At 50.1% G+C, this 25,856-nt stretch overlaps 1 protein-coding gene and 1 non-coding gene across 2 annotated transcripts in view; one reads left to right on the top strand and one right to left on the bottom strand.

The window, feature by feature from the left end:
* CMIP (c-Maf inducing protein) overlaps positions 1-25,856 on the bottom strand; it is a 254,893-nt gene that overhangs the window by 91,419 nt on the left and 137,618 nt on the right. Inside the window, exon 2 of the mRNA XM_066350272.1 lies at positions 6,933-7,058. Within this exon, the coding sequence (XP_066206369.1) occupies positions 6,933-7,058 (126 nt within the window). The remainder of the gene's footprint in view (positions 1-6,932; positions 7,059-25,856) is intronic.
* Positions 11,129-11,204, top strand: TRNAI-GAU (transfer RNA isoleucine (anticodon GAU)). The gene has a single exon. It is a non-coding gene; the product is annotated as a tRNA-Ile (tRNA).

Here is a 25,856-nt window from a genome sequence, read left to right as displayed (position 1 = left end):
TCCCACACACACAACTGTGTAAATCATTTCAGATGGCATCATGGGCCTCCTGCCAAGTATTGATGAGGAATCTAAGGCCTAGACGGCTGTGGTCTTATCCCTGTCCTTGCCCAGTGTTTTCAGCTCCCTTCCAGCGCACAGTAGGTATGCACAGCCAGCTGACTTGCTTTGGCCAATGAAACATGAGCCGACATGACCTATGTCACTTCCAGTGGAAGGCTTTAAGAGCGAGTGCACTGTTTAGTAGGTTCCCTTCCCCCTGCCCTAGCGACCAGAAATGTTTCAGATGGTGTGTGCTCAACCAGCTGAGCTCTTAGCTGACCCACCATGGCAGTTTTTTCTCAGCATGACTGAGAAATAATCCTTTGCTATTTTAAAGCTATGTATTATTGGGGCTGCTTGTCACTGTAGCAAAACCCAGCATAACCTGGCTTGCTGTTTTTTGGTCTGGCTTTCATACAGAGTGTACATCCCACCAACAGTCTGCCTTCTACCCTCCGTCACTGCCTGGTCTTCATGTCTCACCCGAAATGCCAACTCTCCATAGTATCTGTTGTAGTGGTGACTTTCCCTTCCCCATCCCTGACCCATCAGGTGATGACACCTCATCTAAGATATCACACTATCCTGTAATTGCTTGTTTCTTTGTTCTTCCTCTCTAGGCTGTGAGCTCCGTGAGGTCGAGGACCAGGTGACTTATTTACCACTATATCCACACAACCCAGAGAAATCTTTGTTAAATGAAAGATTGGCTGACTTATTGAATGAAACAATGATTCAATAGATGAATAAACAGGTGGGTAGGTGGGTGGGTGGATGGATGGATGGATGGATGGATGGACGGACAGATAGACGGATGGACAAATGGACAAATGGCTAGATCATTACTCTACCCATTCTGCCGATTGAAGTGTCATGTGTGGTAGAATTTCAAAAGAACTATTCGGCCTTGATATCCTCTCTTTCCCAAGCTGTATTTGACTAAGGCTCTAGAAATAATCATGGTAGTCTTTCCTGAACACCTACTATGTACCAAGTACAATGCTAAGTATCTTACATGTGATATTGGTAATCCTTACTACATCCATGATCCAGTATTATGGGTCCAATTCACAGATAAACTAGAGGCCCAGAGAGGTTATTCCTGCTGCTCAAGGTTACACAGGTAGAACCTGGTAGAGCTGGGCTGGGACTCGGGACTGTCTGACCCCACAGCCTGCTCTATCTACTGTCCACCCAACATGAAAGTGACGCACATGGGCTCCGCTGGGCTCCAGGAACCGGGCTGGGAAATCGGAAAGTATTATGCTGATGACAGGGGAGGAGGAAGGACTTGGCACCTGTTCCAATCACAGAAGGCCCCACCTTGCAAACAAGAGGGTGGGCCAGAACTGTCCTCCAGAAGAGGGGAGGCGGCTTGTGGTGCAGCCAGCGCCTCCTCACGGCCACTTCCCCCCTCGCTACCGGAGCCAGAGGTTGCGACAAAGGTGGGCCGTGCACTGCTTCTTTCTTCGGCTTGTCTAGTTTTAAAGAAGACAGAGGCTGCTGGGGACTGTCCGGGTCCCTGTGGAGGCATGTCTAAATGCCTTCCAAGGACAGGGAGAGAGGACGGGGCTGCACCGGGCTTGGGGGAGAGGCTGAGTTTCTACACAGTCCCGGTGTGAGCTGGGAGGCCCGCTCCACTAGGACACGGGCGCAGCCCCGAGTCCCGCGGGTCACTCAGAGGAGACGCGGTTCAAGCATGGGAGAGAGCCCTAGCAGAGGCAGGCCTGCGCAGGCCGGCGCCAATTCTCCCAGTAATACATCTTTCCAATACCGAAACGGCCCCATTCCAGGCAAATTCTGCTTAATTTCCTTAGAAAGTTGCCAAGTTCTCTCTCGTTGTATTGTTTCAAGAGGTGAGAAAAACAGCAGAGGGTGCACTGGGGGTGACTGTTCCCAAGACCTCCTTCCCAGGCTCAGCTTCTTAGGGAAATAACAGCACGTGATCTTCAGGCCGGAAAGGTCTTTCTCTCCAGCTTCCAGTAAGAAGGGAACCCACCCTGTCCCTGCCCCTGCTGCCAGCGTTTGGGGTAAACAGTTGCCTGGTCTCCTGGGGGAACTTTCCGGAACGTCTGTGACAAGAGCGGGTCTCGGAAACCATCCTGGAAGGAAGCAGAGGCTCTCGGGGAAGGAGGTTCTCCTGGGTCTTGTCCCGCCCACAGCCTCTTTCAGGAGCAGCGGGCCTTGTCCACGCCTCAGGGCTAAGTGGAAAGCCAACTGCACCCGAAATCCTCACAGATGATCTGCCGCCAACAGCCCTCAACACCCACCAGCCCACCCCCTGGTGGCGCCCACGACGCATTCACGGCCAGGTTATGTGCTTATGCAGTTACCCCTCACAATAAAACACCAGCAGAAAGTACATTAAGGGAGGAAAAAAGATAAATAAGTCCTTTCTGCACCCAGGGATTCTACTCATGTGGTATTAGAGAGCTCATGCTGAAAAATCACAAAGCATCCAAAAACATACCAGTTGGACCCAGGCTGGAAGGCTGGAGCCTTTGTTGGGAGACTCAACCTGCTGGCAGATGGCTTGGCATCTCCGACCTGGGGAGAGGGCATGTTTGCCTAAGGGTGTCTCTTAGCCTTCCCTGAACTCAGGTCAGCTCTCGGAGGTCTGAGCGAAGCACCAATTAAATGCCAACAAAGCAGTTTTGTAAGGAGGTCCCTTGGGAGGAAGAGAGAGAGAGAGGAAAGGGAGGAATAGAGAGAGGAAACAGAGAGAATTAAGTCAAGATGTCCACAGAGAAGGGCTGGGGTGGAGGCTGGGGCCTAGAGAAAGATACCAGAGAAAAAGAAACTGCGAGAGAAGCAGAGCGTGAAATAGAGAAAGAGAGAGAGAGGGAGCAAAGGGGAAGGGGAGACATGGAGAAGAGGTATCAGAGAGAGAGAGGAAACCAGACATGGATAAGGGAAGCTGAGAAAAGGGAGAGGGGAGGAAGAGAGAGCCTGGGCAGGCAAGGGCAGGACCTCGCAAGCCCCCGAGATCGCCTCCATGCAGAGAACAGCTGTGCTACATGTAGCAGGATGGGACCCTATCCAGGGAGGCAGGGATGCTGGAACACAAGAGGCCGGCCTGACGCTAAGGCTGTTTCCCCTAGGAGCGGGCCCAACACAAGCAGCATGAGTCGACATGAGAAGTTCTATGGTCCAGCCTGTTCAGCAAAACTCTGGGTGGCAATAGCAAGGTTCTTCATCTGCCCTGTCCAATACAGTAGCCACTAACTACATGTGGCTACTGAGCACTCAAAATGGGCACCAAGAAATCTCATTCTTAATCTGATTTAATAAATTAAATTTAAATGCAAACAATCCTGTGGGGCAAATAGCATTTGTAGGGACAGCACCATTCAGGGCACTGCCATCCTTTCACTAGAAGCACCCAGATGAAGAAGCTCTTCCAGTCAGCCTTGACCCTGAGCACCGCTGGCCACTTCTCGGGCCTCCCTTCCACCCGGAGCGGGACGACTGCTCTGTCACACCAGGGCTCTGGGACCTGTCACATAGATGGAGATAAGCCCAAAGCAAAAGATCCCGCTGACTATCAAAGTGACATGTGAGGAGCACCTGCCCTGCACCTCTGGCCATGACTCTGGGGCTCCAGGTGCCTCTGAGCACCCCATCACCACAGGGAGCCCTCAGCCTGGAGCCTATCTTCAGATGACTCAGAACCCATTTATTTGTATAACAAGACAGCCATGCAACGCCCATGAATCACAGGAGGGAGGGCAGCGGGGTGACAATAAGAAGAAAGCAAGGTAGAAGCCGATGGAAATGACAGCAAGAGAGAGACCACGGCAGGCAGGGGAGAGGTGCACCCACCTGGGCTCCCCTGGGTGATGGGCTGGAGGCTGCTGTCTGCTTCCCCTGCCCTACCCGAGTCCAGCTCTGGCTCCCAGGAGCTGCCAGCCAACTCCTCCTCCTCCCGCTCTCCTGCACCAGTCTCTGGCTAGTAGGCTCTGAGCAGGGGGATGCTGGAGCAGCCGCAGGCCCGCCCTTCTGGCAGCACGGTGGGGAGGGCTCTGCGTGAGGCCGCTGCCGGTACAGCCCCAGCCAGGCGAGTCATCACGGTCGGCGTGTAGCCATGGCCTGGGTTAAAGGAACATTCCCAGCACTGCCCAGGGACCCACATGCCTCCAAGCCCCACTGCTCCTCTGGCCTGAGGGCAAGTGGCACTCAGGGTACTACTGTCTTGGGGGATCCTGCTGCCCCCTCCAGCTCTAGAAGCAATGAGGCCCCCTGCCACTCCTACTGGCAGACTTATATCTGCTATACCCAGAGAGGTGGGAGCTCAGAGCCTCCTTTCTCTGGCTGGACTATTTAAAAGTTTTCCCTCTCTTGTGCCTCCCTCTGGCACTCACATATCCAGCACCCTCTGCCAGGCAACTGGACTGATCCCTCTGACCCCCTAGGAGCTTTTGATGGCTCCCTATGGCCCTCAGAATATAGCCACAGCTTCATTTAGCTAACAAGACTAACATGATCTGCCTGTGACCAAACAGCTCTGGATACATCCACAGGGCCCTAACAACCCTCTCCCCTAAATCCATGGTTCGCTCCCAAGTTCCCTCTGCCCAGTGCGCATGTCCCCATCCTGGCGCACTCCTACTCATCCCTCAGTGCCCAGCTCTAATGTTACCATCCCTGGAGAGCTTCCTCTGGCACCCCTAGGCTGAGTGAGCCACTCCCTAGGATCTGGGTCCTCTGGGACAGGCCTCTATTTTACCTGTTATCTCTGCGGTCTATGTTTATGGCTCTGTCTCCCCAGAGGGCCCAGGAGTTCTTCAAGGATGGGGCCAAGGGACTTACTGCCCTTCCTCACCCTGCACAGGGGGCAAGCAGCTCAGTGCTCTGTGATTCAAACAGATTTTTTCGGGACCCATCTTCTCTCAGTTTCCCACAGATCCTGCTATTGCCTCCCTCAGCTTCAAGCTCTGCCCTTCCCCGTCCCAGGGGGCCAGAACTGATCACCTCTTTCATAGGCTCCATAGACAAGGAGGTATGGTTTTGGCGACCTCTAAGAGGTAACAGTAAAGAATGGAGTTTTTCTACAGGGTGTTTAGCTGCTAACTCATCTTGTTGAGCTCAGCATTCTTCAGAGGTCTAACCACATGCTTTTTGGCTCCACTATTGTTACACAACCCAGTGGCCACTTATGAAACGCTTTTTAGGGAGCATCTATCTCATTGGGCTCAGAGCAGGTCTTGCTGGGGTGACAGAGTTAGAAAGAAAATGCCCCCAAAGAAAGGGCAAGGAGGCCCTGGCCGGTTGGCTCAGCGGTAGAGCGTCGGCCTAGCGTGCGGAGGACCCGGGTTCGATTCCCGGCCAGGGTACATAGGAGAAGCGCCCATTTGCTTCTCCACCCCTCCGCCGCGCTTTCCTCTCTGTCTCTCTCTTCCCCTCCCGCAGCCAAGGCTCCATTGGAGCAAAGATGGCCCGGGCGCTGGGGATGGCTCTGTGGCCTCTGCCCCAGGCGCTAGAGTGACTCTGGTCGCAATATGGCGACGCCCAGGAGGGGCAGAGCGTCGCCCCCTGGTGGGCAGAGCGCCCCCCCATGGTGGGCGTGCCGGGTGGATCCCGGTCGGGCACATGCGGGAGTCTGTCTGACTGTCTCTCCCTGTTTCCAGCTGAAACAGCTTCAGGAAAAAAAAAAGAAAGGGCAAGGAAAACTGTTCTCCCAGTGAGGAGAGTGCATTCTTTCTGAATGAGGGGTTCTGACTTGGAAATGGTGGGGGTGCTCCTTAAAATGACATAGAACATGTCACATGTATGTAGTGCAGCAGACACGTTATTTTTTCCCGCCACAGTTCTGGCAGGGCTTCATAGGGCTACCAGAGTACACACCTGCTTATGGTCAAGGGCAGGTATGTAATCCAAGCAGGGCATTTCCTGGGGTGTACAGGGCGATAGCAGAACCAATCAGAACCTTGCATGAAATTTTATAGAAAGATACAGGAGGAAAATGGGCTTTGACATTTTTTTTTAGATTTTATTTATTCATTTTTATTAGAGAGAGAGAGAGCAGGAGAGATAGAGAGAGAATGGGGAGGTGCAGGAAGCATCAACTCCCATATGTGCCTTGACCAGGCAAGCCCAGGGTTTTGAACCAGCGACCTCAGCATTCCAGGTCGATGCTTTATCCACTGCGCCACCACAGGTCAGGACGGCTTTGACATTTTTAAGGATGATAAGCTCCAAGAATATAACTGGAGGCTGCCAGAAATCCATCTTTCCCATCACAGAGAGGCCGTGTCTGACAACGAAGCCAGCGCAATGAAGCAGAGCCAGGAGATGCAGAGAGACGCTGAATACTGGTATCACTTAACTCCAGGATCCTGGTACGCCTGAAGTCCTCTCTTAGACTCCCCAGTTACTTTAATACAAGTACAGCATCAAATTCTCTTTTTGCCTCATAGTTTGAATATTGTTTGCATCATGTCCAACAAACAGTTCTGACCAACGCACATAAAACATGCACTTTTCCAAAGGCACAGCTCAGACTTTCATAAAAATCTCAAAAGATTGAGATCAACAAGAAAGAACCTCCTCACTTAAAAGCTGACATCTGCTGCTTACTTGCTTCTTATAGCCTTTTAACGCCTAACCGCTGTGCCAGTGAACCTCAGCTTCCACGTCAGGTTTGTCAAGAGAAATACAAGGACACCATGTAAAGCTCCCAGACGCGGCAAGCCTGCAGCACGGCTCAGTCTGTGCGCATTCCCCCTTCCATTCCCCCGGTGAGCCCCAGCTTATGCTCTTCTTGTACTTGGAGAGAATAACACCCTAAGTTAAACAACCTTCCCTCCTGACAGTTGGCCGTCTCCCTCCAAGGGAAAAGAGGAGGGTGAGTGGGGCTGGAGGAGAAATGTGTTCATGTTTACGTCTCCTACCTGCAGCAAGACAGTTCCCCCAGGAATTGTGAGCTGTAAACAGTACTTCGGGGCATTCTCCCAGGACAGCAGCTGCACGTCTTCAATGGCGCTGTAGGAGACTGAGTTCTCCATGTACCCAGTTGGCTGCAGCAAACAAAAGAGAAAAAAAAGACATGCATTGGTTACAAGATCAGGCACAACATTCATGCCTCAGAAGAAGGTTCTGGAAAAACATCCCCACTGTGGCAACAAGTGTTCTAGCTGGTACAGACACCTGGCACCTCTCCGGACCAAAGGAACTCCGTCTTACCTAGCTAGCAGCATCCAGCTGCAGGGCGGAGCTGGAGTGAGAACTCGCCCATGTGTCTGTTCAGGGGTGTCACTGGGACAAGACCGGGGCACCTTGAGGGCTAGGACTGTGCACGGGTGGCGCCACTGCTCTCTCCCGTCCAGAAAGCAGTCATAGCCGCCATGGCCCCTCTGCCTCGTCTTTCCCCACAGATAAGCCTTCTCCACTCAGCACCAAGGGCTACATGCCAAGCTGACAGATCAATCCCCCTACTCTCCCACTCAGCACCTTCCAATGGCTCCCAGTGATCCGACCACAAAATCGACGCTCCCATCACCACTGAGATGCCTCACAGGTCCGGTCTCTCCTCCCCCCGACCACCCTGCGTCTTCTCTCCCTTTCCAGCTCCCACACACAGGCCTGCTGACAGCACCACACTCTGACCCTGTTCTCGGTCCCAGAAAGGCCCTGGCCCAGCCCCGTCATCTCCTCTTCTTCTCTCCAGGTCTCAGCTCAACAGACTTCTGGGGGGTGCCTACAATCCTCTGGACCCCATAACCCACCGGGTCACACCTTGCTTGAACCCTCCATGCTAACCACACCAGGTAAGTTACTATGGACTTAAACCATCGGCTATCTCTTTCATATGACTTCTGACCAGGCTGCAGTTCCACACGGTCAGCCTTGTGCCTCTCTTGGGCCCTGCTCTCTTTCCCCAGTGCCTGGCACATGGCAAGTGCACAACAATTTGTGTTTATAGAAAGAATGATAAAGGTCTCATCGGTCAATGCTGGCATGTGGGTGGGGCAAAACTTCACAGCCACTCACTGCTTTCTGAGTGAGTTCCACTATCACAAAGAGAAGGCACCAAGTACAAGGGGGGAAGAACTGGCCACCAGGTACCCGCGCTGTCCTTGTTCCTCTGGCCCATGGAAGCCAGACTTTAGCAGCAGCAGAGGTGAGTGTACCGCAGCTGAGAAGAACAGCTTACATCTCCCAAGCCCTGACACGCACCAAGCACCCCCCAGGCACACGGCCAGTGCTCTCTCCTTTAATTCTCACAACAGTCCCATGGAGCAGGTGCAGGGCCATCCCCATTGCACAGATGAGGAGGCTGAGGCTGAGGCTGAGGCAGTCAAGTAACTTGCCAAAGGCCACCCAGTTGGAAAGGGGCATGGCCAGCATTGAACTGAGCTGCTGACTCGGAACTGGCACCCTGACCACTAAGCTGGATACAACAAGGAGTCAGGAGCAGCTTAACACGCTGGTTTGCCCAGGAGGACTGGGGACCTCTGTGAGGATTTTTAAATTTCAATTTCTGTCAGTCAAAGTTGAGATACGGTGGTGGTGATGAAGGCGGAGAAGGTTGAAGGCTTAAGCTGCCTCAAATTTCTCTGATATGATCAGTTACCAGGCTCTGGAAGTAAGAGTGATTGATCAATTGATTTGTTCATTCATTGTTTTCTCATTCACTCATTCATTCATCTGACAGATATTATTAAGCATCTATGATGTTCCAGGCCCCATAATGGGTGCCGGGGACACAGCAGTGAAGGAGACAGGAGCCCCGTGGGGCAAAAAGGAAACAAGCCAACAAAATACCCCCCAAAATACGACTGAAAAGCAGGAATGCTACACCAAGAGTCAAAACAGGGTGTGGCAACAACTGGCTGAGAGCCGGAGCACTGTGGGCAGATGGAGGGCAAGTGTGTCCCAGAGCCCACGGCCAGTGCGAAGGGCCAGGGGCAGGCACAGCTGGGCGTGTTCAGGCCGGGGCAAAGGAAGGGAGGGCCTGGGTATTATTACTCCCCATGGGGTGCAGTGCTGCAGGGGCTGTAGCCAGGTTTCACAGCTTCGCTGGAACTGCTGTACAGGAAGAGCCTCAGGAGTGGGCGGGAGCAGGGAGGGAACTATCAGCCTGGAGGCTGCTGCCCAGGTCCAGGTGAGTGACCAGCTGCTCGGGCCCCAGTGGAGAAACTGCCAAGTTTATCCTGCGGTTCTTGCCAGCACGTGGCCCACCCCGAGGCACCAATCCAGGGGCTGCTGTGTCAGCGTGCCCCAAAGACAAACATGGGGGCTCCCTTTACTCTCTGCCCTATTCCAGCATCCCCTGCATGATTATGTTTTCAACATGCGCAATAAGCGACTCCGCCCTCACAGCACATCTTGTCCTGAGGCCAGGGGCTCGGGAGTTGGTTCTACGCTCACTTCCAAACCCACATTCAAATCCTTATTGTGTTTGTTATTGATTGTCTCCCCAGCTAGTGTTTCAGCACCACGAGAGCAGGAATTCTCACCTGTTCTGTCCCAAGGTTCCCAAACTGTGCCTGACACTGAGGACGTAATTATTGTCTTAGTAAATGAAGGAATATTTTCCGTTCATCTGCGGCCCTGGCTGTTTGGCTCGGCAGTAGAGCATCAGTCTGGGGTGTGGAAGTCCCGGGTACGGTTCCCAGTCAGGATACACAGGAGGAGTGCCCATCTGCTTCTCCACCCCTCCCCCTCTCCTTTCTCTCTGTCTCTCTCTTCCCCTCCCGCAGCCAAGGCTCCATGGAGCAAAGTTGGCCTGGGCGCTGAGGACAGCTCCATGGCCTCCTCCTCAGGCGCTAGAATGGCTCTGGTTGCAACGAAGCAATGCTCCATCGCCCCCTGGTGGGCATGCTGGGTGGATCCCCCCCAGCCCTTCCCGCAGCTTCTCATTTCGGAAAAATACAAAAACAAAACAAAAAACGTTCATCTGCTATTACTTTGTGTGTGTGTGAAAGAGAGAGAGCTAGCAAGAGAGAGTGGGGCAGACAGGGAAGGAGAGAGACGAGAAGCAGTAACTCATGGTTGCAGCACCTTAGTTGTTCATTGATTGCTTTCTTATATGTACCTTGACTGCAGGGCTCCAGGTGAGCCAGTTACCCCTTGCTCAAGCCAGCGACCCTGCACTCACCATTTATTACTTATAATCACTACATATGGTACATCTGGAAAGATGCTTTTTTGGTTATTATTTTTTAAAATTAAAAATAGTCAATTTTTAAAAAAATCAGCTTTAGGAAGCAATGACACCTGGGTGCCCAGATGCGCCAAAGGCCTTTCCATGTGGCCAGATCCACCTCTCTCCCTTTTGAAGGTCCAGTTGGCCTCCCAACCCAGCCTGCTGATCCCTCATTATGCACAGAGGCTGGAGGACAAGGGATAAGAAGTGGCCACTACTGCATCTGGAAAAGTGCTGGACCATACCAAACAAAATAGAGACATAAAAGCCCACTCCAAAAACCCCAGCAAGGGGGACAGTGTGACCATACTGCATTGGATGTAATCATCCAAACAAAGAGAATGACCAGCTTCGTTTCTTCAGAATCCCACCTTGGGTACACAAGCGGAAGGCCTTGCGACATCTATTTCCCAGCACAGCCTCCTCAGAGACCCCGAGACACAATGAGACACTCCCAGGACCCACACCGAGTCTGTGGCAGCACACTCCAGATGACCACTACTGACATGTGTGATTTGGGATGGGGGGGCTTGCTAACTGCCTGTGTCTGTCTGCCTTTTCTCACGACCCGGCTTTATCTGTCACAGTGCAGCCTTGATTAGAAGCTGCAACACAGGCAGGCTCTGGGGGGAAAGGTTGGGTATAAATAAATACATACTGTTTTTAAATAGCAGATGTATTGCTTTCCCACTGTTTGAAGCACTGCTGGCTAAAAGCAAAATCTGTATTACCAACAAGACCTACTACCTTTGAGCCACTTACTGTGTCTTCACACAAGTTACTGCACCCCTCTGAACCTGTTTCCTCTAACACTAAAACAAGAATTTTATAGAATTATCAGGAGCCTTAAAGGAGATCCAATTTGTCAAGGGCTTAGCATAGCATCTGAAACACACAGAAAAGCTCAATAAAATCAACTATCAAGAGAAAGACTACAAGGCCCTGGCTGGTTGGCTCAGTGGTAGAGCATCGGCCTGATGTGCAGAAGTCCTGGGTTCAATTCCCGGCCAGGGCACACAGGAGAGGTGCCCATCTGCTTCTCCACCCCTGCCCTTCTCCTTCCTCTCTGTCTGTCTCTTCCCCTCCTGCAGCCAAGGCTCCATTGGAGCAAAGTTGGCTCAGGCGCTAAGGATGGCTCCATGGCCTCTGCCTCAGGCACTAGAATGGCTCTGGTTGTGATGGAACAGTGCCCCAGATGGGCAGAGCATCGCCCCCTGGTGGGCATGCTGGGTGGAGCCTGGTCAGGCGCATGCGGGAGTCTGTCTGACTGCCTCCCCGTTTCCAACTTCAGAAAAATACAAAAAAAGAGAGAAAGACTACACTTTCTCTCTGGAGTCCTTCTCCTCCAAACCCAAAATTCTGCTTTGAACATTAGACAAATAGACAAAACCCAATTGAGAGACATTCCTCAAAACACCTGACCAGTATTATTCAAAAACAAGGAAAGCCTGAGTAACTGTCCCAGCCAAGAGAAGTCTACAGAGACACAATGACTAAGTGTACTGTGGAACCCTGGATGGAATCTAGGGACAGAAAAAGGACATTAGGTAAAAACTAAGGAAATTGAATAAAGTATGGACATTAATAAGAGCATATCAAAATTGGTTTGTTAGTTGTGACAAATGTATCATACTACTGTAAGAAGTTAACAATGGGGGGAGGGGTGTAGGGTGTATATGGGAACTCTGTTTTGTCTTTGTGACTTTTCTGTACACCTATTTCACACTGTTCTAAAACAAAATGCTTAGTGAGTACATTAAGAGCTGCCACTACCACTACTGTTGTTACTGTTATCATCATCATCATCATCATCATCATCATCATCATCACGGACAGAGCCCATGAGGTTTGCAAGGGAAATGGGACAGATCAGGATCTAGAGCTCCCAGACGCTGCTCTCTGGCTGAGGCATGAGCTGCTGCTGACCAAGGACGCCCTTCCTCAGAGGCACTTTCACACTCCTGGGAGGGTCTTACAGAGATAAACTGATAATCCCCTGGTAATTTGAACAGATGACCAGAGCTGCAGTGGAGGAGATCCCTGCATGGGGTAAAAAGGCTGAGTTAGATAAAAAAAATAATAATTAAATTCTCTTGGGAGTAGCTAGGAAATCCAGCTCTAAAGCAGTGGTCTTCAAATCCCAGGCCGCGGACCGGTACCGGTCTGTGGGCCATTTGGTACCGGTCCGCAGAGAAAGAATAAATAACTTACATTATTTCCGTTTTATTCATATTTAAGTCTGAACGATGTTTTATTTGTTAAAAATGACCAGATTCCCTCTGTTACATCCGTCTAAGACTCACTCTTGATGCTTGTCTCATAAGTTTGACAATTATATTTAAAAATACCACAGTTTTTACGCCGGTCGCATAATTTAATTTTGCGCATTTATCCATCCCACCCTAAAGGCTGGTCCGTGAAAATATTTTCTGACATTAAACCTGTCCGTGGCCCAAAAAAGGTTGGGGACTACTGCTCTAAAGAGAACGGTGAGCAGATTAGAAGTTATCTCTACATGTAGAAGCGGCGCAAGACATACTGTGATTTCATTTAAATGACATCCTAGAATCAGTAAAACTACAGGGATGGAAATCAAACCAGCGGTCTCCAGTGGATGGGCTAGGGGAGGAGACTGGTGACTGAGGGGAGCAGGGGAATGTTTGGGGTGATGGAAATAGTCTATATCTTGACTGTGGTGATGGTTACTTGACCGTATATGTTTGTCAAAACTCACAGATCTGCACTCTAAAATGATTAATTTCACTGAATGTAAATTACAACTCAGACCAGAATAAGAAAAGCAATGCATGAATATTCAAGATAATTTGGGAGATGATGAATAGCACGGAATCTTTCAGATAAAACCTCAACAAAATCACTATTTAACACTTTGATACTTTACCTTCCTGCTTATTTTTTATACATAATTTTTTTTTTTTTACAGAGACAGAGAGTGAGTCAGAGAGAGGGATAGACAGGGACAGACAGACAGGAACGGAGAGAGATGAGAAGCATCAATCATTAGTTTTTCACTGCGCGTTGCAACATCTTAGTTGTTCACTGATTGCTTTCTCATATGTGCCTTGATCGCGGGCCTTCAGCAGACCGAGTAACCCCTTGCTGGAGCAAACAACCTTGGGTTCAAGCTGGTGGGCTTTTGCTCAAACCAGACGAGCCTGCGCTCAAGCTGGCGACCTCGGGGTCTCGAACCTGGGTCCTCTGCATCCCAGTTCGACGCTCTATCCATTGCGCCACCACCTGGTCAGGCTATACATAATTTTTTTTACAGAACCCGAATCATGCAGTACATATAATTTTGTAACCTGTCATTTTTCACATAATGTTACATCACGTGCACATCCCAAATTTCTGAGTGGCAATCTCCAAATCCATCTTATTAGAGGCTCAGCCGCCATTTTTCACCACTCCTCCCCCTTCCCCTATAGACAGTGCTCTGGTTTAGTTTTCACTACTCTAAACAACTCCACAACGAACATCCTTATAAAACATGTTTTCCTACCCTATATTTAGGATTAGTTTTTTGGGCCAGATTCCCAGAAATGGAATTAATGGGACAAAGGGTAAGAGCATATTTTACATCGTTGCCAAATTGCTCTCATTAAAGAGACATTAACGAGTACTGGGAACCCAGCCTAAGGCTGGGGGGGGGGCCTTCATCCCGGGCCCCCAACAAGAGTGGGTCCTGCTAGAAGCCACACTCTGACTGGGTGAGTTCAGTGTGGCCACTTGATAGCGAAGTGCCTGTGACGTGACCACACCGCCAGGGGCTGGAGTGGCAGAGCCTGTGAGCCCGGCTCCTGGGGACACGGCTTTTCTACGGGAGTTAGGGACCAGGGCGGGTGCCTTTGTCCTCTGGCTCTCAGGGACTGATGAGGGGCTAGTGCGGGGTCTTGGTAGCTGCCAGACCCAGAAGAGGAACACCCTCCCTCTGCTCTTGTTTCTGAGATGAGCTTCTTCCCTGGTATTCCCCACCCCCTGAAGCTGGGCTGCAGGAAGCAGGGGCCTAGAGGGGCCTCATCAGCCTCCAACTGAACCCCCAAAGCCTTCAGAGCTGACTTTTCAAACTGGTGGGCACCTTCTTGGACTTCCCACATGTCAAATGGACATGGAGTGGAGTGACCAAATGCCCCTGAAACAGCCCCCCACAGAGCCCCTCAATCCCTTATCCCTCACCTTCACTTCCCCTGACTTTCTGGGGAGCCAGCTCCCTTCTGCCCAAACCTGCCTGCTGGTTTCCATGGGGATTTTTCTAAAAGTGAATATGAATCATGACGTCAAAGGCCTCCAAGACGAGGCTTCAGGCTGACTCAAGGCACATGCGCAGATGATGCTGGCACGGTTCCGAAGAAGACTCTGGGCCCCAATGGAAAGGCTGGTCTGGGAACACCCTCAAGGAGCCTGCTCTGGGGCAGGAGGGTGTGTCAGCTGGGGGCCGAGGTAGAGACAGCAAGCTGTGTGTCAAGGCGGGGTTGCCGCCCGGCAGCCCACTGGCTGCATCTTGCTGTGGACACATCTCCTCTCTTCCCAAGTGGAAGTCGCCTGAGTCATTGTGCAGGGGGGACCCACACTGTACAGCCTGATTCTATGGGCCCACATGCACGAGGAAGGATGTGCTCCTGACCCCACACACAGAGGAGAGGTGTCAGGCGGGTCAGAGGGCAGGGGAGCTCCTGTCAGCCCCACCCTGGACAGCCAACAGCAGCAACGGCGATGAGGATGAGGCCACAACCTTGGTGACTGTACAAGGGTGTGGCTCACACTGGGCGAGTGGGCTTCAGCTCTCACCTCCCCCTGCTACTTTTTTAAAAAAACTGAGATAAAATGCACATGACATAAATGAAACATTAACCCTGTAAAATGTACATCAGTGGCATTTAGTGCATTCACAATGCTGTGCAATCTTTGCCTCAGTTTAGTTCTAAGACATTTTCATCACCCCAAAGGAAACCCATACCCATAAAGGGCTCGCTCCCTGTAACCCCGCCCCCAGCCCCTGGCCATTACTATCTGCTTTCTGTCTCTACGGCTCAGCCTGCTCTGGAGATCTCACATCTGCGCAACCATCCACTATGTGGTCCTTTCTATCTGGCTCCGTTCACTTCATGTTCTCAAGGTTCATCCGCGCAATAGCATGTATCAGTACTCCGTTCCTTTCTAGGGTTGGATGATGGTCCACTGAGTGGACATCATGCCATGTTTTGTTCACCCATCCATCAGTTGATGGACATTGCGGTTGTTTCCACCTTTTGGCAGTTGTGAACAGCCTGGTTCATATTTTTTCAGGGACAAGGAAGGACACAGCCTTTACAAACATAACCCTCATGAAACTTCTCCCACAAAGAAAGGCACAGCTGCCCCTGGCTAACATTTATCAAGCAGTTACCATGTGGCCAGCACCATGCTGAGGGCTTTATAGGTATTATCCCATTTAACTGTACAACAACCTTTGGGGGGGGGGTACTGTTTTACCACTACTTATCCACATGCTACAGAAGAAGAAATTGCACCACAGAGAAGTGATAACATCACGGTCCCCTGCTGGAAAGAGAAATATCAGGATTCAGTCTGACAATCTGCCGTCTCCACGCCCATGTTCTACCAAACTCCAACGTCTACTTGTCTGCACGCACATCACCAGCGTGTGCCAAGCGACAGAGAAGCCAGGACCAGAGCTGGACCTGGCACAGTTGGGGTTGGGGGAGTCCTCAGAATCTGCCTGCCCACTGCCACCCAGTCCTGCAGGACCCCAGGCCACCTACTGCTCCCCTCGGCTTTGAAACCCACACACCTTCATTTGGGGAAGGTGTGTCAAAATATTTTGATGTTCTCTTTAATCCCACAAAGGGAAAGTCATACAGCAAAAGCAAAGTGGCAGGTAACAGTCTGCTGTTAGATGGGCCAGTCTGGGCTCGAGTCCCAGAGCAAGTCTCCTCAAATGCCTTTCACACCGCTCTGTCCTCTTGTTTCTGTAAACCTAAGACATGGAGCATAATTTACCCTTCCCTGGCTGCCGTAGGGCCACGGTTCTCATTGCCACCTTCCACTGGTGCACGGGGCAGCCCTGCAATGCTCCCGGGGCCACCAGAAGAAGAGCTGCTTGCTGCCACAGTGGCCCCAGTTGAGGAGATGGTCTTGTACAGCATCTCCAATTATTCTCTTGATGCCAAATGGTATGGCTGCCAATGGGCCCACACCCTACCCTCAAGAGTACTGCTCTTGCCCTGGCCGCATAGCTTGGTTGGTTAAAGCATTGGCCCGAAGCACAGAGGTTGCCAGTTCAATCCCTGGTCAGGGCACATGTAGGAACAGATCAATGCTCCTGTCTGTCTCCCTGTCTCTGTCTCTCCCTTCCTCTCTCTCTAAAAATCAATAAAATAAACATAAAAAAGAAGAGATTACTGCTCTTCTGTTGTAGTTTGTGACACCGGGGTACCACACTTGTTAGAATTATGTATAAAGTAAAAGTAACTTGGTTTTGAGCAAGAAAAAACCTCTTATAATAAAATACATGTTTCTTGTGTTTTATATTGTTTTGTTTAAGCTTATCTTAGCAGTGGGGGTGATTACTCTAAGTTCTTCAGAGCATAAATATGTCTCAGGCCCATAGGCGGCTACTGAGCACTTGAAATATGGCCAGTGCAATGGTCTCTTGGGACTGAATTCATGTGGTCATTCAACAAGTGGGACCTCTCCCATGTACACAACCCAGTGCCAGGGTGTGGGTACAAAGGGCAAGGAGGGGCAGGGGAGAAACAACACTCAAGGCTCAGAGGGCGTCAGGAGGGGCCTGCATGGCCAGACGGGCCCCACCCCTGCTCAGGCCCATCAGCACACCTGCCCGTGCCCAGTGTCAGGCCCTCCCAGACTGGAAGCACTCCTGCGGGCTCCCCTTCCCCACCTCCTGCCACTGCATGGCCAGTCCCATCTCTAGCAGAACCCAGAATCGCACAGCCCACCTGGAAGCGGGTATTGCCATTCACCCCCGACAGACCGGAACGGTACATACCATGACCAACTGTGCAAAGCTATTCAGCACAGACTGGGAAGAGAAGAGAGACCCTCAGACTTCACAACCTGCCTTTGTCTATAACAACCTAGTGACCTGAACACCAGGGGTCTGCCCTGGTGTGGTACCACCTCACCATCCTCCAGCAGAACTGGGGACCTGCTGGTTATCCTGGACGGAGACAGTACTGAGAGGTGCAAAGGGAGCTTTGGTATTGTTCTAGGTCATGATTCTGGTTGGTAGTGACACAGGGTGTTCACTTTGTTAAACTGCATTAAGCAGGACATGGTGAGTACACTTTTCTGTGTGTTTGTTACATTTCAATAAAAAGATGTCCCAAAACACCAGAAGTTCTAGAATCAAATCCAGGCCCACCACTTGTTGCTGCATGGCCTTAGGCAAGTCACACGGCCTCTGAGTCCATTTTCTCCCTTGTGAAAGTGAGATCATATTCACACCTACTTGAAAGGCCGTTTAAGAAGGCATTACTAAGTGCTGGAGAAGATGTGAAGAAATTGGACTTCTCATGCACTGCTGGTGAGAGTGTGAAATGCAGCCCTTTGGAAAAAGTCTGGCAGTTCCTCAAAGTAAAACAGTTTCCATATGACCCACGTGGGGAATTTTATGGTATATGAATTATATGCCATAAAAAGGTAACAGTATACCTGTCTTAAGGGTATTTGTGGAAAGCACTTAGTGCATATGGCTCAGCACCTTACAAGAACTTGGTAAGTAACTATGCTCAGGCTGTCACCCCAAGAAAGTGCGTAGCCTGAGAGAAGGCCAGGAGGGGGCTGTATGCAGGCAGGGACACGATGGAAGAGTTCAAAGCCCAGCATAGTGTCATGTTGCTGAGCCTAAGCTCATTACAACTAGGCGACTATTTTGAAAAAGCTTTGACAAGAAGGAAGAAGGGGCTTTACATGCAATGCTCTCCAAGTTCCTCCATCACCCACAGATTACTCCAAAAAGTTATGACAGAGAGAACCGCTCCAGCTCGGAGTCAGCCTGGTACACAGGGGGTGATCACCCAGCTCTGGATGACCGATGACAAGCATGACTCCATCAGCTGAGGATGGCGTAGGGTCAGGCCCCCAGATGCCATTCCAGGAGCTCGGAGCCAAGCAGCACTGCCTGCTGAGGCTTTCCCACCTCCTCTTGTCCCATCTCAACCATGACCTGCCACAGCCCAGACCTTCCTGGGGACCCAGGAGGGGCACCTGGGGACCCGTGAAGACCCATCAAGCCCCCTTTCCTGCTGTCCAGACCTCAGCCCAGCAGCACCCAGAGCCTGAACCACAGGTTAGGGCTAGTGTCCGGGGCCGGCCAAGGCTGTTCTCCATGAACCCCACTCCATAGAGATGATCAGGACACATGTTTTGGCTCGTTAATCATGAGTCCAGCCACGGCAGCTGCCCCCTTTCAAGGCCAAATGGCTCAAGAGGGTTAATAATAGCATGAAGGGCTGATATTTCCCCATTCAGACTGTTCCGACCCCAATCACCATCACGGGCATGGGAAGACAGATGAAACTCTGCATCACCAGGGTATGGCGTCTGTCATGTGCCACCGGGCACCTACCCCAGTAGCCCACATGGATCAAGCACATCCCACGTGCCAGGCCCTCAGGTAAACATCCATAGACACCATCTCACTGCTTCCTCACAAGGATCTAGTAGAGGAAGAAAGGGAGGCTCGGGACAGTTAAACAGCGGGCCCCAGGCCACAGCTGGGCAGCAGAGACCATGCTGTTGACTTAGAAGCCGGTCCGTGCCCACTGCACCATGTCTCCTGCCTGTTCTGTGAGACACGGGTCTGGGAACCCAAGATGACCAGGGCCTCGGGAGCCAGTGTGGGCCTCGGGGGTAAGGAGGAGCACCAGGACAGAAATTCACAAAGGTGAGGACAACACACCTGTAACTAAAGGGTGTAGGTACAAAGGGCAAGGAGGGGCAGGGGAGAAACAACACTGGGACATTGAGGAAGGCTGCCCTGAAACGGCCTCTGAGCTGGGTCTTCAAGGGGTAGGGGAATGCCAAACACTCCCATGGGAGGAAGGAGCCCTCAGTACAGTGGACCCTGGTCTGAGAGTAGGATGTTGTCAGATGAGACTGGGGTGCAAGGATTTCCTGGGAAAGTCTCAGACAGAACCCAGGCCAGGCACAGCCCTCACCTGCCCAACCTCAAATTCTTGAATTCTCTCTCTCCATCTCTTCCTTCCTATCTTTTATATTTGTTAAATTAAGGTATATATAAACAGTGCAGTGTGTAAAGTGCAGAAGTCTTCAGTGTTTGGCTGGATTGATTTTTGCACACCCACAGCTCTGGGTAACCACTACCCAGGTCAAGAATGGACCGTCTCCAACACCGCAAGCTGCCTGTGCCCCTTCCCAGTCTGTGCTGCCCAGAGGCACCCGCTGTTCTGGTGTTCGTCGCTATAGATCGGTTTTTGACCTTCTTACAAGTGGAAGCACACAGCAGACACACTTTTGTGTTTGGTTCTTTTGTTTGGCATAATGTCTGCGAGGTGCATATGTCTATAGCTCATTCTTTTAATTTGAGAGCAGCGTTCCTTCCTGTCTACTACCACTGTTGTTTATGGACCTTTGGCTGTTTCCAGTTTGGGGCCATTGTGTATAAAGCAGCTGTGAACATTTTCATACTTATTTGGGGGGGGGGGGGGAGGACCAAAGTATTATTATGAGTAAATAACCAGGAGTGGGATTTTCCTAGGCCACAGGGTGAAATGTTTACCTTTAAGCGCAAGAATCATACGTTTGCAGGAAATTCCAGGCAAGTTTTATATAAAAATGAGTTCCTTTGTAGGGCCTGCCTGTTCTCAGTGAGAGCTAGGATTCCGAGTTTGGCAGAAGGAATCAGGCCTGTGATGGAGCTCAATTTTCTCAAAAGGTGGGCAGCACGTTTCACACAGGGAACTTCTGAGACCCGCGGGAGAGGAAGCACCCTTCTCAAAACTGGACTCAGAACCACGTGGTGTTAGTGACAAAACAGAAACTTTTTCCTGGCTAATGTAGCAGAAAGGGACATCTCTGCTCCCCTTCGTGTTCAGGCCCCTTGCCGTGCTTAGCACAGACGCTTCTGCAAAAGGAAAGGGCACGAGATGAGAGCTCTGAGTGAAAGGCTGGAACAACCACTATATTTCTGTTAATATTAGTATTGATATTAATTTAATTCCAAGAGCACATGCCAGTATCATGCTGGCCTGTATCCATTTGGTGTTCTAGACATCAGGATACCAGCAGGGATCAGATGGCGAATTATCAGGTCTTCAAAAACATATGCTAGTGGATAGTGTAATTCGGCCTGGGGAAAACTGTGGCCTATAGCAGTCTGCAAAGAGGGGCACCTGCCTCTGTGCTCTCAAGGTCAAGACCCACTTCAACCATGGTACCTTCCTGGGCATCGACCTCAACTATTTGTGTGCCACCAGCTCCTGAACACAGGGACAGACATTTCAGTATGCCAACTTAGCCTGTCTGTGTCCAGAGCAACTGTCTTGATGAAGGACCATCCATGTGCCTCTGATGTGGGTGAACTGCTTGCAGATATCTTTCCACTGACATATCAGTAAGATGCTATTATGATCCCATTTTACAGATGACAAAACTGAGGCCCAGAAAAGAGAAATAACTTGCCCTACACCATGCTCCCTGTTATTAATGAAGCCAGAATTGGAACTCTAGCCTTTTGATCAAAACCAGAGGCCAGCAAAGATGTTCTATAGGATTACCATCTATCAGATAGTAAATCCTTTAGGCTTTGCGAGTTACATGGTCTTTGTCATAACAATTCAACAGTACTGTTGTGGTGTGAAAGCAGCCACAGATGATACATAAATGACCATGACTGTGTTCCAATAAAGCTTTATTTATAAAGACGAGCAGCAGGATAGGTTTGGCCTAGGGCCATAGCTTTCCAACCACTGATTTCAACCATGCAAGAGCAGTACAAATATGGGATGGATGAATGGATGGACAGATGGATGGGAAAAAATAAGTGGACTGTTTCGTCTCCTTGTTTTGTTTCTAAGGAGTCTTTAGCATCAAAAGAAGATCAGTGGGTGGGTAGATGAGTAGAAGAATTTATTACTGACTGTGTCCACAAGGGCCGGGTCTTATTGAAACGTCCTAAGATTGGCCCCAGCAATGTCCCCTCTAAAGACTGGCCTTAGTCCTAACCCTTGGACGTATCAGTCAAGTTCTGCAGAATTTTCCCAGAGCAGAGATTTGGGGGGAAACCCTTAGAACCATCCCTAAAAGAAAGCAAATGACCCAGAAGCCAGCAGAAGTGGGTACTGTCTCCTAGAGCCACCCACCCCCACTGGGGACAGAGGACTGCTAGAGATGACAGAAAGTGATCTGCCAATCTTGGGCAGGGTGACTCCCATCTCTTCGTGTGTCCAAAACAAAGGGAACGAGCCAGCATGACTGGAATCTCATTCAGAGAACCTCTGACAGTGTCAAGAAAGCTGGGGACAGTGCCTTGCATCAACACGGCCTTCCAAGAAATACCAGAAGAAGAGAGGCAGGGAGGAAAAGAATGAAAATGAGGTTTTGGTCCAACACGCACAAGAAACTGGCTCAGAGAGGTGCGGTGGGTCCCCAAGGTCATCCAGCTGGGAGTGGCAGATGCGAGATGAGACCCCCGAACTCTCTGAGGTATGGCTGCCTGTCTGGAGCCTCACTGTAGTCCTTTCTGAGGCCGGAATCAAGACCTCAAGGTGGCTGAGCATCTCCGGTGGTGGGTCAACAGTTTTAGACTACTCCCTCACCATCCCTGTGCTCCAAGGATGCTCTCAGCAGTGGGTCTCTCAGGATCCATCCAGCCTCCACCAACCATGACTCTCCCAATCCCAAGTAGGATTCAGCACCTCTACGAGATCACAGAAGATGTAGGCAAGTAGCTACCTCGCATCACTCATGCCATCACACATGGAAATTGTCTTTTTACTGAACAGATTAACTCGGTGCCTGGAGTTTACTCTGCTTTCCATGACAGACTGAGGGAGGAAGAAGGAAGGGAGCAGGGCTACTTCTTACAAAGCCCTAATAAGCATCAGTTCATCTTCAATAGAACACGCTGCAGTGTGCACAATGCCCTTCCCATTTTACAGATGAGTCAGTGAGGCACCGAGAGGCACAGTCACAGTGACAAAGATGCAGTGGAATCCAGACTGGAACCCTGACTGTCCGACTCTCATACTCACTGCTAAGCCCCGTAACGATGGGAACAATAGTGCTGGCAGCAACGAAAACCACCGAGCAGTGTCTTGGCTACAGACGAGGGAGGAAGGAGGGAAGAAAGCAGAAAGGGGAAGGGAGAGGCCCTTGGGGATGCAAAGTGCAAGGTGCCACCAGGTTTTCCTGCTCTGGAAACCAGCCTCTGGCATCGGACAGGCCAGCCCAGAGCCCACTCGGGAATCTGCCGAAGCTGCCAGCCTATGTCTGTCAGCACAACAAGAGACAAAGGAAAATACTCTAATTAAAAACAAAATCAATACTCAGTAAATATGAGTAGCTGGCTGCTGGCATGAACACAGTGGACCAAAAAGACCACCAACAACGTTATGCCTGGGGGGCCGGCCTGGCCCAGGCCAGACGTGGTCCCACGTTGTCGGGCCTCCTCTGGTCTCTGCTGAGTCATTATTTCCGGAAGGTGCCACCCCACACTAATTACACCAAATGGGTGTGGCCATATATGCTCAGAGCTTCAAGGACATTCCACTTGGGAGGGGATGTTGTCGTTTCAAGGTTCCTGGGGGGCCGCATGGAGGTCACAGAGGGCAGCTGTTTCTGCCCTGTACATGTGTTCTGCTGCTGTCACCTCTGTTGCTCTATGAGACACAGAACTGGGGGTTGTGATCCGAAATGGGGATAAAGACTTGGGAAGGTGAACTTCCTTGCAAGGAAATACTGGCGTCCCTGTAAGTACGGGACTGCGGTCAATGTCAGCCTCCATTGAGGCAAGTGTATCTGTTAGGTTTCCACAATCCAAGGATGTCCTTTCTCTCTCTTCTGGAATCCCAATACGTGGCTTCACCCCACCAGTAACTTAATTCAATTCAACAAGCATGAGCTAACTGCCTACTGAGTACTGGCAGCATCACAATGACTAGAAACCACCCCACTAGGGTCCAGTATCACTTATAACAACCCAGAATAAAACAACCAATGTTCAAGGCAGATACCCAAATTCATTAAGACTTCGTTCTTCTGAAATCAAATGAAAACCATCATGTAACACTACGCCAACCAGAATGACTTATATATTCATCTTTATATATAAATACATATATATACACACATACATTATATATATCGTATGTGTATTGTATTATTATATATATTATCATATATATTTATATATATCCTGGTATATTACATATACAAATATATTTTATAAATACATATATATATAAAATCAACACTGTATACACATTAGTATAGCCACTATCAGAACAAACTAATCACAAAATAACAAGAGTTGGTAAGGATATAAAGAATGTGGAACCCTTGTGCACTCCTGGTAGGAATATAAAATGTTGCAACTGCTATGGAAAACAGAGATTCCTAAAAAAATTAAACACAGAATAAGCATATGACCTAGCAATTCCATTTCTGGGTATAAATCCCACAGAACTAAAAGTGTGGACTCATGCAGATATTTGTACACCTGTGTTCATAGCAGTATTAGTTTCAACAGCCAAAAGGTAGTAGCAATCCGAGTCTCCAATGATGTATGAATGGATAAATGTGGCATATATAGACAGTGCAGTATTATCTAGCCATGAAAAAGAAGGAAATTCTGATACATGTTACAATATGGGTGAACCTTGAGAATATTCTAGTCAGTTGAAATAAAAAAGGCAAATGCCGTCTAGTGGTGGCACAGTGAATACAGGGTCAACCTGGGATGCTGAGGTCCCAGGTTCAAAGCCTCAAAGCCCCAAGGTCACCAGCTTGAGCACAGTTTCATCAACATGATCCTACAGTCTCTAGCTTCAGTCCCCTCCCCTCCCCCCCCCGTCAAGGCACATATGAGAAGCAATCAATGAACAACTAAAGTGACATAACTGTGAGTTGATGCTTCTCAACTCTCTCCCTTACTTTCTCAGCAAAAAAAAAAAGTGGGGGGGGCAAATACTGTACGATTCCATTTATAGGAGGTACTTAGAGTAGACAGAGTCATAGACACAAAGTAGAAGGATGGTGCCAGAGGCTGAAAGCGGGGGCAATGGGGAGTTACTTACAATGTGTATTTTACCACAATAAAAAAGAATTGGGGGAAAATGACAGTGACAGCGGTGACCAGGATGTGGAGAAAGCAGGGCGCTCCTGCACAGCCAGCGGGCTGGAACTGGCGCAGCACTCCGGAAAGCGCCCTGGGCAGCATCGGCCAAAGCCGCCTCTACCCCGCCCTCTATATCCCAGAATCTCCACTGCTAGACATCCCCAACAGGAATGTGTACACTTGGTCACCACGTCCCAAGATACACAGCAGTACCCCACATGTACTCATCGTAGTGAAATGCATAAACTATGCTGTGGTTATCCAATGGGAAACTATAGCAGCGAGAGTGAACAAACTACAAGTCTACGCAGCAGTATGAGTTTCACCGACAAGAGAGTACAAACCTGTGGTTACTTTCAGTGGAGTGGTGGCTGGAAGGGGACTGAGGAGGATATTGGGGGTGGCCTTAATCTGGGTACAGGTTACAAGGGCACATCCAACTTGCGCAAATTCACCAAAGTGCAATTTAGGTTTTGTGTGCTTTTCTAAAGGTGTTTTATTCAATTCAACAAAGTTTCCTTTGGAAAGATGACATTAGACACAGACCATGGCGCGCACTCACAGGATTACATGGTGATTTTTTCTGCACCATGCATGCCTGCATCACTCAACAGACAGAGCCCTGCCTGGCTGTGGGGACGCCTGGGTGTCCAAGACCCCTCCCTGCTCACAAGCACAGCCTGTACACAGACAATACGGTATGTCTGCACATAATGTACACACATGTAAAAAGACGCTGTTGCTATGGATATAAATTTGTTGAAAGGCAAGACTAAGCAGAGGCATCCTGGCCACTGCAGCGGTCTGTGGAGGAACAGCCGGGGAGGTCAGTTCGGAGTTGGAGCTGGGCAGCCTTCACGGGAGAGCGTGCTGGAGACCACTGGCCGAGTTAAGCATGTCCATGGTAATGGCTGCAGCCTTACCCAGGACCCTGGGGGAGCTACAGCTGTAGAGAATATTACAAAAGCCAATCTGCTTTCTTATTTTGATGCCTTTATCCAGCAAGGTGGTGAGGATGTCCAGCAACTCTGTGAAGCTGGAGGAGAGGAATTCTTGCAAACCACGGTCCTTGTGGCCATGGCTAGCAAGCCCCTTCGTGTCAAATGCTACAGAAGGCTTTTGAGAGACTGGGTTACAAAACTCTGGCCTCTTCAGTCAGCCACTGACTTCCCTGCCTTTTAGTTGCATACCCAATAAAATAAAGGGCACGACTGCGTTCAGAATCTTTATGGCATTTTATATATTTCTCAAATTGTCATGGTAAAAAACTCGGGCTTAGGAGTCAGAAACCCCAAGTTCATACCCCAGCTCTGCCTCTTACAGGCTATG

Source organism: Saccopteryx leptura, chromosome 9 (assembly GCF_036850995.1).
Source record: "Saccopteryx leptura isolate mSacLep1 chromosome 9, mSacLep1_pri_phased_curated, whole genome shotgun sequence".
Taxonomy (NCBI): domain Eukaryota; kingdom Metazoa; phylum Chordata; class Mammalia; order Chiroptera; family Emballonuridae; genus Saccopteryx; species Saccopteryx leptura.
The sequence above is the reverse complement of the archived record's forward strand: the minus strand, read 5'-3'. Positions and strand labels throughout refer to the sequence as shown.